This window comes from Plasmodium sp. gorilla clade G2, assembly GCF_900097015.1.
Source record: "Plasmodium sp. gorilla clade G2 genome assembly, chromosome: 14".
NCBI classification, from domain to species: Eukaryota; Apicomplexa; class Aconoidasida; order Haemosporida; family Plasmodiidae; genus Plasmodium; species Plasmodium adleri (nom. inval.).
Window position 1 is genome coordinate 435,364 of NC_041706.1, and position 15,611 is coordinate 450,974.

The 15,611-nt window shown below is 18.8% G+C and overlaps 6 protein-coding genes across 6 annotated transcripts; 4 read left to right on the top strand and 2 right to left on the bottom strand.

Annotated features, from left to right (window-relative positions):
- Positions 1-277: 277 nt before the first annotated feature.
- Positions 278-2,269, top strand: PADL01_1411300 (conserved protein, unknown function; the record flags this gene model as incomplete). The annotated part of the gene is made up of 1 exon (XM_028684389.1): positions 278-2,269. The coding sequence occupies one exon, from the start codon at positions 278-280 to the stop codon at positions 2,267-2,269; it is 1,992 nt and encodes a 663-aa protein (XP_028540472.1).
- Positions 2,270-2,446: 177 nt separating this feature from the next.
- On the bottom strand, positions 2,447-3,837 carry PADL01_1411400 (conserved Plasmodium protein, unknown function; the record flags this gene model as incomplete). Its single annotated transcript, XM_028684390.1, is given in 2 exon segments — positions 2,447-3,430; positions 3,448-3,837. 2 exon segments carry the CDS (start codon positions 3,835-3,837, stop codon positions 2,447-2,449), a joined length of 1,374 nt encoding a protein of 457 aa, XP_028540473.1.
- A 1,590-nt stretch (positions 3,838-5,427) lies between these two features.
- PADL01_1411500 (p1/s1 nuclease, putative) lies at positions 5,428-6,414 on the top strand (the record flags this gene model as incomplete). The annotated part of the gene is made up of 1 exon (XM_028684391.1): positions 5,428-6,414. One exon carries the CDS (start codon positions 5,428-5,430, stop codon positions 6,412-6,414), a length of 987 nt encoding a protein of 328 aa, XP_028540474.1.
- A 1,110-nt stretch (positions 6,415-7,524) lies between these two features.
- PADL01_1411600 (p1/s1 nuclease, putative) lies at positions 7,525-8,487 on the top strand (the record flags this gene model as incomplete). The annotated part of the gene is made up of 1 exon (XM_028684393.1): positions 7,525-8,487. One exon carries the CDS (start codon positions 7,525-7,527, stop codon positions 8,485-8,487), a length of 963 nt encoding a protein of 320 aa, XP_028540475.1.
- Positions 8,488-9,464: 977 nt separating this feature from the next.
- PADL01_1411700 (conserved Plasmodium protein, unknown function) lies at positions 9,465-12,389 on the top strand (the record flags this gene model as incomplete). The annotated part of the gene is made up of 1 exon (XM_028684394.1): positions 9,465-12,389. The coding sequence occupies one exon, from the start codon at positions 9,465-9,467 to the stop codon at positions 12,387-12,389; it is 2,925 nt and encodes a 974-aa protein (XP_028540476.1).
- A 362-nt stretch (positions 12,390-12,751) lies between these two features.
- PADL01_1411800 (conserved Plasmodium protein, unknown function) lies at positions 12,752-15,330 on the bottom strand (the record flags this gene model as incomplete). Its single annotated transcript, XM_028684395.1, has 3 exons — positions 12,752-13,061; positions 13,169-14,984; positions 15,189-15,330. The coding sequence occupies 3 exons, from the start codon at positions 15,328-15,330 to the stop codon at positions 12,752-12,754; spliced, it is 2,268 nt and encodes a 755-aa protein (XP_028540477.1).
- Between the last annotated feature and the right edge of the window lie 281 nt (positions 15,331-15,611).

Here is a 15,611-nt window from a genome sequence, read left to right on the forward strand (position 1 = left end):
TTTTTTTTTTTTTATACCCTTTCTTCAAAATAAGAATAGAACAGGGACGAGACCAGTTTATAATATAAAATATATTTTTTTATTTATATGTTATTATTTTTTTCTTTCTTTCGAATATATATTTATAAATATATTCATTCATTTATTTTTTTTTTTTTTTTTATGTATATTTATCTAACTTTATTTTATTTTATTATTTTTTTTTTTGTATTATTCTTTCATATATATATAATATATTCAAAATATTTTTTATGTCATTATATTTCTGTGAGAAGAAATGCAAGGGGATAAAACGAAAAAGGGCAAAAACTTTAAGATTCCCTATTCTTCAAAATATAAAAATGAAAAAACCTGGGAGGACAATATAAGGAATAGAAAAAAAAAAAAAAACCCAAAGAGGAATGAAAAAAATAATTTAATGCATGATAGGAATATACATAAATATATATATATTGATTATATTGAATTAAGTAAAAAGTATACATTTTTAAAATTATTTTTACAGAAAAATGAAAAGTCTACAAATTCATACTATAACTTTGAACAATCAATTGCCGTATATTTTTTGAGTAAATCTATATTAAAAGAATATTATGATCTAAATTTTTATATGCCTTATATTAAAAATGATGAAATTCAAAATAAGATTATTTTGGATAATAATATTTTTAATACTAATAAATTTATTTATACTATAAATGAATTTAAAGATATAAATTCTTTGAAAAATATCATATTACTATCATATGAAAATTATAATACATTTTTATTAAATTTAAAAAATGACATTAATACAAATTTGTCTTGTCATGAATATGATGAATCTACTATAACATATAATAATAATAGTAATAATAATAGTAATATTATTAATGAACAAACAGATGATATATATAATAAATATACTTTTCAATGTAATAAAAAAAATGAAAACACTATTTTACAAAATGATCAAGTGGGTAAATTTCTCTGTCCTTGTGTTCCTGGGAGAGTAAATTATATACACATTCTAGCTGATCTTACAGACATTAACGAATTAAAAAACTTTAAAAATAATGATAAATATATATCTACTACTAATATAAATGAAAATATTAATAATACAAATAAAATACAAAACAATATGTTATTATTATATGGGAATATAATTAAAGTATTAGATATAGGTGTAGGAGCTAATTGTATATACCCTCTCTTAGGAAATAATATATATAAATGGTCTTTTCTAGGTACGGATATAAATATTGATTCTTTAAAATATAGTTTTATAAATATTTTAATAAATAACAAAGAAAATGATATTCACCTAAAATATCAAACAAATAAAAGATACATTTTTCAAAACGTTATTAATAATTCAGATTTGTTTTTTTTTTCCATGTGCAACCCACCATATTATACGTTTATTGAAGAGGTAAATAAAAATCCATATAGAATGTTAGAAGCCAATATTGATGAGGTGGTATATTATTTGGGAGACGAAAAAGGGGGAACCATAAATAATAATAATAATAATAATAGTAATAATAATAATAATGATAATAATAGTGACATTGATTATATGCGTGGAGCTAATATACATATAAATATTACACATACGGATGATATACAAACGCATAACATAAATTTAGATAGAATTATTTCGAGTGAATTAGGTCCGATAAATACGGGAAACCAAAAAGAACAGAAAATAGAAAAGGAAGAAGAATATAATATTACAAAGAGCCAAAAAGAAAATTCTAAACATTGTTGTAATAATAAAAAGGTAGGTGATAATATAAATGATGGTAATATAACATCTTTAAAAATATCTATAAATGAAGGAGAAGAACATAATGTTAATAATACACATTTTATTAATACATCCCAAAATTACAATAATAAGGGAGGAGAATATAAATTTATTATGAATATGCTTGAGGAAAGTATATCATATTTTTTTAATGTAATATGGTTTACTACATTAGTATCTAAGTTTAAAAATGTTAAATTAATAAAAAAGGAAATTATTAATTCAATGAGATTATATCATGAATACAAAAAAAATCAAGTATATTTTCTTAATAGTATAATAAATGAAAATTTATATTTTAATCAAACTTTTGTTTTTAAAAATATACAAAAAAAAATTCCACCTGTATCTATAGCGCAATATAGAATATTTGAATCATACAGTGGAAATATAACAAGGTGGATAATATGCTGGTCATATTATAACCCTGAACAAATAGATGCTATGAAGAAATTATACTATGAGAAATCAAAATAATGTATAAAAACAAAAAAAATAATAAACAAATAAATATAAACATAAATATATATACATATACATATATATATATATATATATATATATATATATATATATGTAACCTTTTTAATTTTTTCCCTTCAACATGGTAATACATACATATATACATATATTTATGTATTATCCGTTTTATTTTTATGTAAAATATATGAATATATTAAAATTAGAAAGGATATTTAAATTATTATTATGCTCATATTGTTTTATTGAATCCTTTATATTATGTTCAATTTCTTCATGGTCGTTTACATGATCCTTATCATTTTTAATATATTTTACATTTATATTTATGCTATTGTTTGAATACGATATTTCATTTAATCTATAATATTGTGTATTTAATGATGTGGTTATGTAATTTTCTATTTGTACATTCCAATCATAATTATGTATATCATTTGAAAATGTTATATTTAAATATGCAATTAAAATAGATTTTTTTATAATTTCAAATAAAGTTGCATCATCTAAATCTTTAAATAAGATGTTTTCTTTTAATGTAGTTATACAATTATTTTTTTGTTCATCTTCATCTATATTTTTTATTAATTCATTAAAATTATATTTTTTATCAATAAACATATCAATAACTTCTATAACAATATCTTTATATTTTTTCCCTATTCTCTTAAAATTAATATTTTCTAAAAAATTTATACTTTTATTATTCATATATATATCAAATAATTTTTCATTATATTCATCATCATTTTGTGCTTTCTTTTGTATTTCATCTAATGTTAAATTTTTATTAATAAAATGTGTAACATCCTTTTCACTCCTTTTCAACATTTGTAAAACATCATCTTCTTTTATATTCATATCATTCATCATTTGTTTAAAATGTTCACTTCTTATAATATCTTTACTTTTTTCTGGATTTATTTGACTTTTTAAAGAATTTTCTTCCATTCTAAAATAATTTAATAAATCAAATTCTTCGTTTTCTAATTCTTTTTTATGCTTTTCTTTTTCATCTAAACATTTATTTTCTTCTATATTTTGTAAAACATTCTTAGGAATTTTTTTCATCTTTTTTTTAACAGTACGTGTTTTATTACAATCTTTATTATTATATTCCATATTGATGTCGTTATTTCTTTTGATGACTTCATTATTTCCTTTGATTAATTTTTTTTTTTTTTTTTTTTTTTTTTTTTTTTTTTTTTGACTTCCACCTCTTCCAAATATTCTTCATTATTAACATTTTCAAAAATTTTTAATTTCCTTTTTTTTTTATTTTGAAAAGGTATATATTTCCATTCGTTGTTTATTATCCAATATAATTTTGGTAGAGAACATATTTTTTCTTTTTTGCTTTTTACATTTATTTTTTTATTTAACCAATCAAGGGAGGAATATACATTAGTAGTTTTTTTATATATCCTTTTCTTGTTTTTTATAAGAAATGGTACGATGTCGTTTTTGTTTAATAAAATATAAGAATTGCAAAATGATACAAATATATTATTAAATATTATATATATTAGAACATATATGTAAAGGGTGAGGAAAAAGAGATACATTTTAAAATTCACTTCTGATATATAATATGACTATGTAATATATATAATAAAATGTTATTATCCATTTATTTGTTTATTTATTTTTTTATTAATATTTATAATTTTTTTTTCTTTATTATATGCTTGATATTTTTTCCTCATATGTAACAAGGGCATTTTCTTATAATTCATTAAAGCATATTTTTGAATACAACATAATTAATTCAAGAATTTTAATAAGGTTTTTTTTTTTTTTTTTTATAATTATAACATAAGCATTTATATTTTCTTTTTTCTTTTTTTATATTTATATTTTTTTTTGTTATTTTATGAATATAAAAACTTTCAAGCACAATTTATATATAACTTACACATAGGGTAATAAGAAAGATATATTATAATATATATGTACATTATAATATATTATAATAACATATCTTTTTTTTTTTTTTTTTTTTATTTCTCCTTTTTTTTTAATTTTTTTTTCTTTAAAAAAATGTATTTAAATATTACATCAATATATATATATATTTAATATATGAATAAATATTTTTATTATAATTTTATTATTTTATTTTATTAATTACTTTTATATTTTTATTTTTTTAATTTTCTTTCAATATGTAGATCCTTCTTTATTTCTATATAATATTTAATAAATATTTTTATTGCATATAAATATATATTTATATATATAAATAAATAAATAAATATATATATATATATATATATATATATATATATAATAACATTTAATAGAACAGCCTCGTAACCAATGGTTTATTTTTTGTAGTTCTTTTTTTTTTTTTTTTTTTTTTTTTATTATATTTTTTTAATAAATTTATAAATCCTTATTCTTTTTTGTAATTAAAAAAAAAAAAAAGAAAAAAAAAAAAATAGGAAGAATTTATATAGATGTTTTTGTTATATATATATTTATTTAAATAATTTATATAATATACCGTACCAAACAACATAAAAAAATAATAAAATATATTTTAAAAAAATATATTTATAGATAATAATATATATATATTTATAATTTCTATAAAATATATTATAATGCTTATTACATAAACAATTTTATTCTATATATTTATTATTATTGTATTTTTCTTTCTTGGTTGCATAATAATAAAAAACAAAAAAAAAAAAAAAAAAAAACCTTACTTGTTTTTTGTAATAGAGAAAATATATAATAATTCAATTTTTTTATTTTCTTTAACAATATTTAGGTTATGTTGTTTTCTATTGTTTTAATTTTTTATATATAATTTGAAGTCTTAGGAATTAAGTATATATATATATATATATATAATATTTTTACTTGTATTTGTTTTATGTTTTATTCTTTAAATTTTTGTTTTTTTAATAAATTTTAGCATAATAAAAAGAAAAGAAAAAAATGTAGATTTTTCAAGGGCGCACTAATATATATATGGCTAATATGTATTTATATAATATATATATTATATATTTTTATATTTAATATATATATATATATATATATATATATATATATATATTTATATTTATATACATTTTATATTTTAATTTTACTGGTCAACCTTTTTATTTTATACCCCCCCCTATGTGTATTTATAACTCCAAATGAGCAATATTTTCGTTATATTTTGTACTCTTTTTATTTTTATATTTATCAAAAGATGCTCAGCTTGGTGTGATGAAGGACATATGATAGTAAGTGCTATAGCTTATAAGTTTTTAAATGATGAGGAGAAAAAGGTTTTAGATCATATATTTAAGAATTATAAGGAAGATAAAGATTTTAATGATCCAGTATTGGGATCAGTATGGCCTGATCATATAAAATACTTTCATTATAATTACCCTAATAAAATTAGAAGAATTGATGGTTTAGAGTTAATGAATAAATGGCACTTTGTAAATATACCTTATAATCCTACAAATATAAAATTAGATATGTATCAAAAAGAATATTATAAAAGAACAGATAATGCTATAACTATTTTAAAAAGTATATTTAAATCATTAAAGAATGTTAAGAAAAAAGAAAATCACGGAACCTTTTTTTCATATAATTTTCTAATAAGATATTTTATACATATATTTGGAGATATACATCAACCTTTACATTCATCAAGTTTTTATAATAAACATTTTCCACAAGGAGATCGTGGAGGTACTGATATTTTTATTATGTTTAATGATAAAGTAGAAAATTTACATCACTTATGTGATAGTATTTTTAAAGAAAGAAATAAAAATTGGCCTTATCTAACATCTGATATTATTAATAAAGAAGCAGAAAAATTAATGGAATTATATCCTAAAGATTATTTTGCTGACAGATTAAAACAATCCGAATTTAATAATTTCTCATATATAGATTTTATTATTAATGAAACATTCGATTTAGCTGTTGAACATATTTATTCGAATTTTCCTCTTGATACATTAAATCAAAATACTACTTATGTTCTAAATGATTTTGCAATAAATAATATTAAAGAAATGTTGACAGAACAAATTGTCTTGGCTGGTTATAGATTAACACACTACTTAAAAATTATAATTGAAAATGTACCACCCGATTTGATAAATACAAATATATAAAATAATTTATAAAAAAAGAAATAATAAATAAATATATATATATATATATATATATATATATATATATATGTATGCCTTTACCTTAATAAACACCTTACATATTTATTGTAATATTTGTATAATATAACATATAATAACCCATCATAAAAGAATCTGTAAAATGATACACATATATATATATATATATATATATATATATATATTGTTAGAACCATATATTTTTAACATATAATAATATTTATTAACATTTATTTATTTGTATTTTTTAATTTTTATTATTTAATTTTTATTTTTTAATTTTTTTTTTTTATTCTTTAATTTATGATCATATTAGACTATTACAACAATTAGAAATATTAATTAAAAATATTAAGGTTAAAAATATGCAATTATATATATATATATTTTTTTTTTATGCACCACAGGATAAATTATTATTTTTTTAAAATAAAAATATTTTTTCAGTAAGGTGGAATAATTTTTATAATATACATATTTATATGGTAGAATATTTATGCACGCACATGCTTTTTTTTACATTCTTTGTTATTATAAATTTTATATTCCTTCTTCCTTTTAATTAGACATTAAATATTTGTTCGTTATTATAATGAAGGTTGTTAATCTAATGTTTATATATATATTTTTTCTTCTTATAACACTCTAATAAATATTTAATCTATCATAGAAATGTGAAATATAAATGTGCATATTATTAGTCATTTAACATTCGTAGAAGGAATTTTCTTTTTTTTTGATCAAATAAGAAAAAAAAAAAAAAATACATATATAAATATATACATATAATATTACGTATATTTTTTTTTATTCACCCTTTGTTGAGTTCATATAAATAGTTTTTCAAGAATGTATATATTTTTTTAATTTATTACACTTTTAAATTGTCTACTTTAATTATATATCTTTTGATATATGTCTTTAAGGAGTAACCATGTGATATATATAAATATATATATATATATATATATATATATATTTATTTATATATTTTTTTTGGTTTCCATTAAATTCTCCTCATTTTAAATATACCATCACATGATTTTCCTTGTACACACCAGTTTTAATAATTTTATTATATAATATTATATAATGATAATTTGGTTCCTATTATGTATAAGTGTATTTGTTAATATAATAGCTAGCTGGTCAGATGAACCACACATGCTAATAAGTTATATAGCATATATAAATTTAAACGATGCTGAAAAAGAGATACTGAATAGAATATTTCAGAATGGAAATGATTCTCATTTTGATAATCCTATAACAGCTTCTGTATGGGCTGATAATATAAAACCTCACAACCCTAACAGAACGTCTTATTCCTTTAATTTTAGGCGTAATGAATTGTTAGATATATTTAATGAATGGCATTACGTGCAATTAAATTATAACCCTATGAATATAAATATAGCATCTAATCATTTACGAGCACATAAAGGAAAGCATAATGCAATGGGCATATTGAAACATATATACAGAATATTAAATGAGGTTCGTCAAAAATTGGGTCATGGAACATATTATTCTTATAATTTTTATTTAAGATTTTTTATTCATGTATTTGCTGATTTACATCAACCTTTACACGCAATCAATTTTTTTAATTCTAATTATCCAAATGGAGATAAAGGTGGTACAGATATTTCTATTAATTATAAGGGATCAATAAATAAATTGCATTATTTATGTGACAATATATTTAAAACGAGAAAAAAGCAGTGGCCTAATATTAATATGACAAATATAGAAAGAGATGCTACTTATCTTATGAGTTCTTATCCACCAGAATATTTTGGTAACAAATTAATTTTACCTCATGATAAAATAAAATATATTGAAGATATAGCAAATGAATCTCATGATATTGCAGTACAAAATATTTATTCCTTTTTTCCTTTGGCAGATTTAAAAAGGAATGAACAATATTCAGTTAACCAATATTTTGTTATAAACACAAAAAAAATATTAAACAGCCAAATGGTTTTGGCTGGATATAGATTATCTGCATATTTGAAGGACATTATAGCTAACATACCTCCAGATCTTTAAAAATACAAATATGTATTTGTGTGGGTATATAATTTGTGACACTTTATTTGATAAATATAAATAAATAAATAAATATATATATATATATATATATATATTATGTATATATGTATTTTTCATTTTTTATTTCAATTTCTTTTATAAGGGATCCTTAAAATGTCATACTATAAAAACTTAAGGTCAAGATGATATAAAAATGTAAAAAATAAATTATGTTTACTAGTGTATTAAAAAAACACTAAATACAAGGCGAAATCCTGACCATCCTTTATAATAAATAAATATATATATATATATATATATATGGCGAATTCAATATTTGTTTTCATATTACATCTATGAACAAAATATTTTTAAACTTTAAAAATAAACTTGTACCTATATAGATATATATATTACAATATATCTACTTAATTTGCTTAAATATATACATATATATATATTATATATATGTGTGTATTTTATAAATTTTATTTATTTTATTGATATTTAAAATTTTTTTTTTTTTTTCATTTAAAATGAAGAAAATAAAGTAATGTAAAAATATACATTTTATATCAGCATACCCTTAAATGGCTATATTTTAATATCAATAGTAATTTATATAAGTAGATATAATGAAATCTTTTTTTTTCTTTTTTTTTTTTTTTTATGAGAAAAATATTAATATATAGTTTAAATAAAAATATATGTATATATTATAACATTTAAAATTATACATATATATATATATTTATGTGTATTTATTTTTAAAATAAGGTCTTTATCTTCCGAGTCATTTATTAACTTGCAGAAATTTTTTTTTTTTTTTTTTTTTTTTATGTATATATAATTATACATGAGTACATTATAAATAGTTATATTACATTTTTCTTAGAAAAATAATAATAAATATTAAATATTTTGTATATATCTTTTATTATTCTTGAACTAAAAAAAAACATTAAAGTAAGTGTTGATTTATTTTGATCATAAAAATGAACGTATTAAATCAAATTGATGAATGTTTTTCGGACTATCTAAAAATATATGGATCCAAAGAAATAGATAGTCATTGGGATGAAGGGGTTGTAGTTAATAAATATATTAAACTAGGTAAGGCAAAAGATAATAATGAAGATAAAGAGAATATGAACAAAGAAGATAATAATAATAATAATAATAATATGAAAGAAGAAATGAATAAACAAAATGGCCCATCAGAAGAAAAAAATGGAAATTATAAAAATTATTCAAATGATAATATCCATATTAATAGTATTGTAAAAACAAATGAGAATGATAAAGAAAATGATGATAGTATATATATGGCTAAAAATAAAAAGCAAAAAGAAAATCTATTTATATGTAATGAATTGGTAGAAAAATGTATTTGCCTAAATAAATTGGAAAGTTTAGAAGAAATAGAAGATGCTACTTTAGTAAGATGGACATGTATGATACAACAAATTATTTCACCCGAAAGTTATTTAGGAATTTACAAATTAAAAAATAAGGAAAGTGGGAAAATTATTATGAAAAGTTCGAAATATAAAGATTATATAGATGCTGAAGATAACTGGGAAATTGTAGAAGAAAATGAAAAAAGGGGTATGGATGAATATTATGAATTTAATATTAATAAGAAATATGAGAATGTAGATAATAAAATGGATCAAAACGTTGACCTCTTAAAAAATAATGAAGATGTAAATAAAAAAAATAATGATGAACATAATAAGAAGGATGAAAAAAGTGACCCTAATAAAATTTGCAGTAATGAGAAAAATGATATAACAAATAATGATACCTTTGGAAATATTGAACTTTATGAAAATGATGGAAATTTTAATAAATATTGGAAAAGATATTTATTTTTTTGTACTAACATACCAGGAAATAAAAGTGCATGGACAAAAGAATTATATGATTATTCTTCTTCTTATTCAAATTGTGAATTATTTTTAAAAAGTAAAAGTGATTATGAAAATGGAGTATATTTAAAAGATGTAAAGAATCCTATGAATAATGAAGATGTTAATGATTCGGTTGCCTCTTCAACAGATATATCTAATTATATGAATAGCAATAACAACAATAATAATAGTATGAGTAATATATATTCTTCAAGGGAATATATAAGTTCTAGCAACGAATTAAATGAAACTCAAAATAATGATAACAATAAGGATAAAAATGGATATAAAAAGATAGATACAAGTGACAAAATTATTAATGGTAAGAATAATAGTACCACAAATAGTAATAATAATAATAATAATAATAATAACAATAATTATAGTAATAATTATATTAACAGTACTGATTTAGATATGCATTCTAACCTGTCGTCCAATATTTGCTCCTATAATATTTCTCCTATTAACACCTCAAATAAAATTAGATGCGTTATTAAAATATACGATGATGATAGTCAATATAACGGAAAGAATGATAAGGAATTTTTAAAATTAAATGATGTAATTGAAATTATTGGAATATATCGTAAGCATCAAATTAAAGACTTTGAAGATTATAAAAAAAATTATAATTTTTATTTTTATTATGATCAACATTTTTTAAAATACCCATGTATACATATATTTCAATATAAAAAAATTAATTATTTCAATCCATTAAATAATTGCATATTATTTAAAAATGATTTATCAATGATACTTTCTCAAGGTCCTTTTAATGATATTAATAAATTAAGACATCATCTAATTATGTATATTTCTTCTGCATTTAATAATGATATGCTTGTAGCTCATTATTTTTTCTTTTATTTATGTGGAAGTTATATAAAGGAAAGTAAATTAAAATTGGGAAAAATCAGTTTAAATATTTTTAATATATTATATAATAATGAAATAGAAAAATTAAATGATCATAGTTGCAGCGATAATGTAAAAAATGATGAGATGAGAAAATTACAAAATAAGATACAAAATGATACACATTTAGAAAATGATGTTAAGAAAGTAAAGGAAACAAATAATAATTCTTTCTTTCATAATGATAACAACAAGGTATTAATAAAAGAAGGAGATAAAAAAGGAATAGCACCACATGCAAAAAAATTAAATAAAATGATTAAAAATTTAATTCCATTATATAGATATATTCCATTAATATTACAAAAATTGAACACAGAATATCTAGTTTCAGTTATGAATAACCAATATGGAGAATTAAAAAAAGGAAAATTACAACTAGCTAATAACACTTATTTAACATTTGATGAATGTCTTTTAGATGTAGGAAATCTTAATAATATAAGTATAAAAAATTTTCAATGTATTGAAAGATTAATAACATCACAAGAAATACCTTTCATTTTTAATATGGATATCATATTCCAAACTGAACATAATATCTTAATATTATCAAAAAAAAAATCTATGTATGCTCATTATGTAGATATAGCTATACCTATATGTCATTATAATAAAATAAAACATAATTCAACTGATACTAATAATCAACATAAAAATGAAAATATAGAAAATGTGAATTGTTCCACAAATAATGATGAACCATCTAATTCACATAATCAAAAAAATGAACAAGCTAAAGATATTTTCTCATCAGAGTTTTATAATAATGTGAATAATAATTATAAACCTAATGAAAAGGAATTAATGCAATTTAGAAGATATATAAATTATATATTATCTAAAAACCATTCAGCAAAAATACCGGAAGATATTACAAATTATATAACAGATACATTTGTATTACTAAGACAAAAAAATAAAGATATAAATCAATTTGTTCTAAATTCTTGGATATGTATGTCTAGAATTTTAGCTTTTTCAGATGGACACAATGAAATTAATAGGGATCACTGGGATTACATTATGAAATTAGAAAATGAGAGAAGATTACGTTTAAACAATCTTAACAAAATTTATATATAAATTTTTAAATATTACCACATATATATATATATATATATATATATATATATATATATTTTCTTTTATTGGCCATTTTATATATTTTGTGTATTTTTTTTTTTTTTTTTTTTTTTTTTATAACCCTTTTAAAGGTCATATGATTTATAAAGTGTACCTTATTATAAGAAACAATAAATGAATAAATAAATAAATATACATATATATATTTAACATATTTTTAAACTTTTAATATATAATTTTTAATTTTCCATGTGCATTATCTTTTGAATTAATTTTTAAATTTCAGTATTTCCATATTTGATTAGTTAATGTGTAAATTTTATTTTTTTCAATATATTTAATTATTATTAGTATTACATTATTTAATATATATCATTTATATCTATAATTATAAAAAATAAATTATTGATATAGGATAATTTTGTAAACTTATCCTTTATTATATTTTTTAGTTGAGGAATGTCATCCGTATTGTCTATCAACAAGTCTGTCGATAGAAACATTTTCATGTTAAATATATCAGACATATTATCTTCTTGTTCTTTATCATATTGTTCTATATTACTTTTATTCATAATTTTTTTGTATCCCTTATTGTATTGAAAATATAAAGGATCGAAAATGTCATGACATATTTTGTTTTCAGATTCTCCAAAATAAAGATCCAAATTCCTGCCAAATAAGGGTAATATTAAATTGTGAATTTATTTGTATATATATATATATATATATATTATATATATATAATTATTCATATAAAATATATTTATTTTTATTACCACCATTCTGGTATTGTAAATGTATTTAAAGATATATTATTTTCATTAACATTTTGATATATATTTTTCTTTATATTAAAATTAATAATAAATGGATATTTCATTTTTAAAGAATTCTTTATCTTCTTCCATATTCTATATATACATGATATATTAGAATTTCTTAATGTATTTAAAAGATTTATATTTATCCTTATTTTTGATATATCCTTGGATATTTTTTTTCTAATTATATTTATATCATCATATAATACATTTGATTCAGGTATTTTATTTATATTTTTAAATGAATTATTTTTTTTTAATTCTTCCTTATCATTATTTATATTCATTTTTGACAGATGATTTTCATTTTTTATTTTTTCCATATCACTTGATATTAAAGAATATTCACTAGAACTACTGTCTGTATCAATATATATATTCAAATACTTATTAATTAAGTTATTTATTTCGTTTTTCTTTTTTTTGTTTTTTTCTTCATTTTCTTCTATATGAATATATGAATGGTCTTTGCATTCCTGTATATTATTATTTCCTTCTTCGTTCGAACCAATTACAGATGTGGTTGCTTCTTTATTATTAGTAGATGATATATATGATGTATCTGCATAATCTGGTATATTATTTAACTGACTTTCATATGTATTACATCTTTTTATTGAATCATGTTGTGAAAAAATACTACTAAGTGATTCCTTAGATGTTATAGATGGTAAAGATATCTGTGAGGAACTTGAATGTTCTGAATTATAGTTATCACTGCAATCACTATTAGAAATAGAATCATTTGTGTCACTACATTTATCATTAGAATTAGTTGAACTGGTTGAATTATTTTCTCCTTTTGAATCACTAGAATGGCTACTTATGCTCATATCGTTAAATTTATTCAAATACTTACTTTTTGATTTATCATCAGTATATATTTTTTCAATATTTGTTTGTATTTTTATGGATGAATTACTATCTTTATCTTCTGACAAAATAGAATCATCATAATTTTTTGATATATTTTTTTCTTTTTCATTTTTATTGGTATCAAAAATAAGAGAATCCATATTTACATCATTTAATTTTTCTGAGGAATCTAAATAGTAACTTAAAAAAATAAACTTTGTAATATCGAATCGTTTATTTTGTTGTATAAATTTTTTGGTGCATATTAAAAATGGTATTTTATTATAATTATATTTAATATAAGTAGCTATTTTTTTTAAATTAATTTTGATAAAATTAAAAGGAAGAATAATTAAATATATATCATTAGATAGTTTGTTATTACTCCCATTTGTAATAATATAATTTTTATTCATATTTTTCATTTCTATTTCTAATATATCTATCCATTCACATTTAGAATTAATAAAAAGATTATTATAAAAATCTCCTTCATATATATATTTTTTATTAATATACAAACCTTTACCATTCATCATATTGTCTATCCAATTTCCTTCATATGTAGATCCACTTCGAAACCATTTATAATAACCCCAACCATTTTTTAAATTATTTTCATAATATCCATAATATATATTTTTATATATATCTATATTAAAACCTAATCCATTTCTTTTATCATTAACCCAATTACCAATAAATTTATTTGTTATAATTTCATAACCATCAATATTTTTTGTTATAGATATTAGTGCACCATATCCATTTTTTATAGAATTATAATTTTTTTTATTTTTATTTTTATCAACTTTATCTTTTTGTGCCCCTAAAGTTTTAGTTTGTGACTTTTTAATTACATCTTTGTTATTTATATTGTCGTCCTTATTTTTAAATGTAGCCATATCGTCATTATCTGTAAAAATAAGAAGCAACAAATGAAATAGATACCTACATAAATATATGAATATATAAATGTATATATATATATATAATATATTCAATGTATGATATGAAAGAACACAAGAATCGTAATACTAATGAATTTATATATTTATATATTTATATATTTATATATATATTTATTTATTTATTTTTATTATTTTTTTTTTCTAAGTACCTTTAACTTGTCCTATATATATATAATTGGGAGTCTTATAACATTTAATGTTTTTATAATTAAATATGTTTAAGAACTCCTCATCTTCGTTCACAATAAAATTGAGGTTCTCCTTTATATCCGAAATATTTTGTTCGCTCATATTGAGAGTGAATTATAAAATTAAAAGGGGAATATAAATAAATAAATAAATAAATAAATATATATATATATATATATATATATATAAGTATAATTATATTATTTAAAACTCAATTCATATCATATATTTTGACCCATCAAAAAGTAATTTTTTTTATTTGTCTAAAATGTATAACTATATAGCATATATATATATATATTTATTTATATATATATATTTATCTATGTACTTTTCTTTTTTAAAAAAACAACAAAATGAATATTCCTTTAAAAATCGTTTAA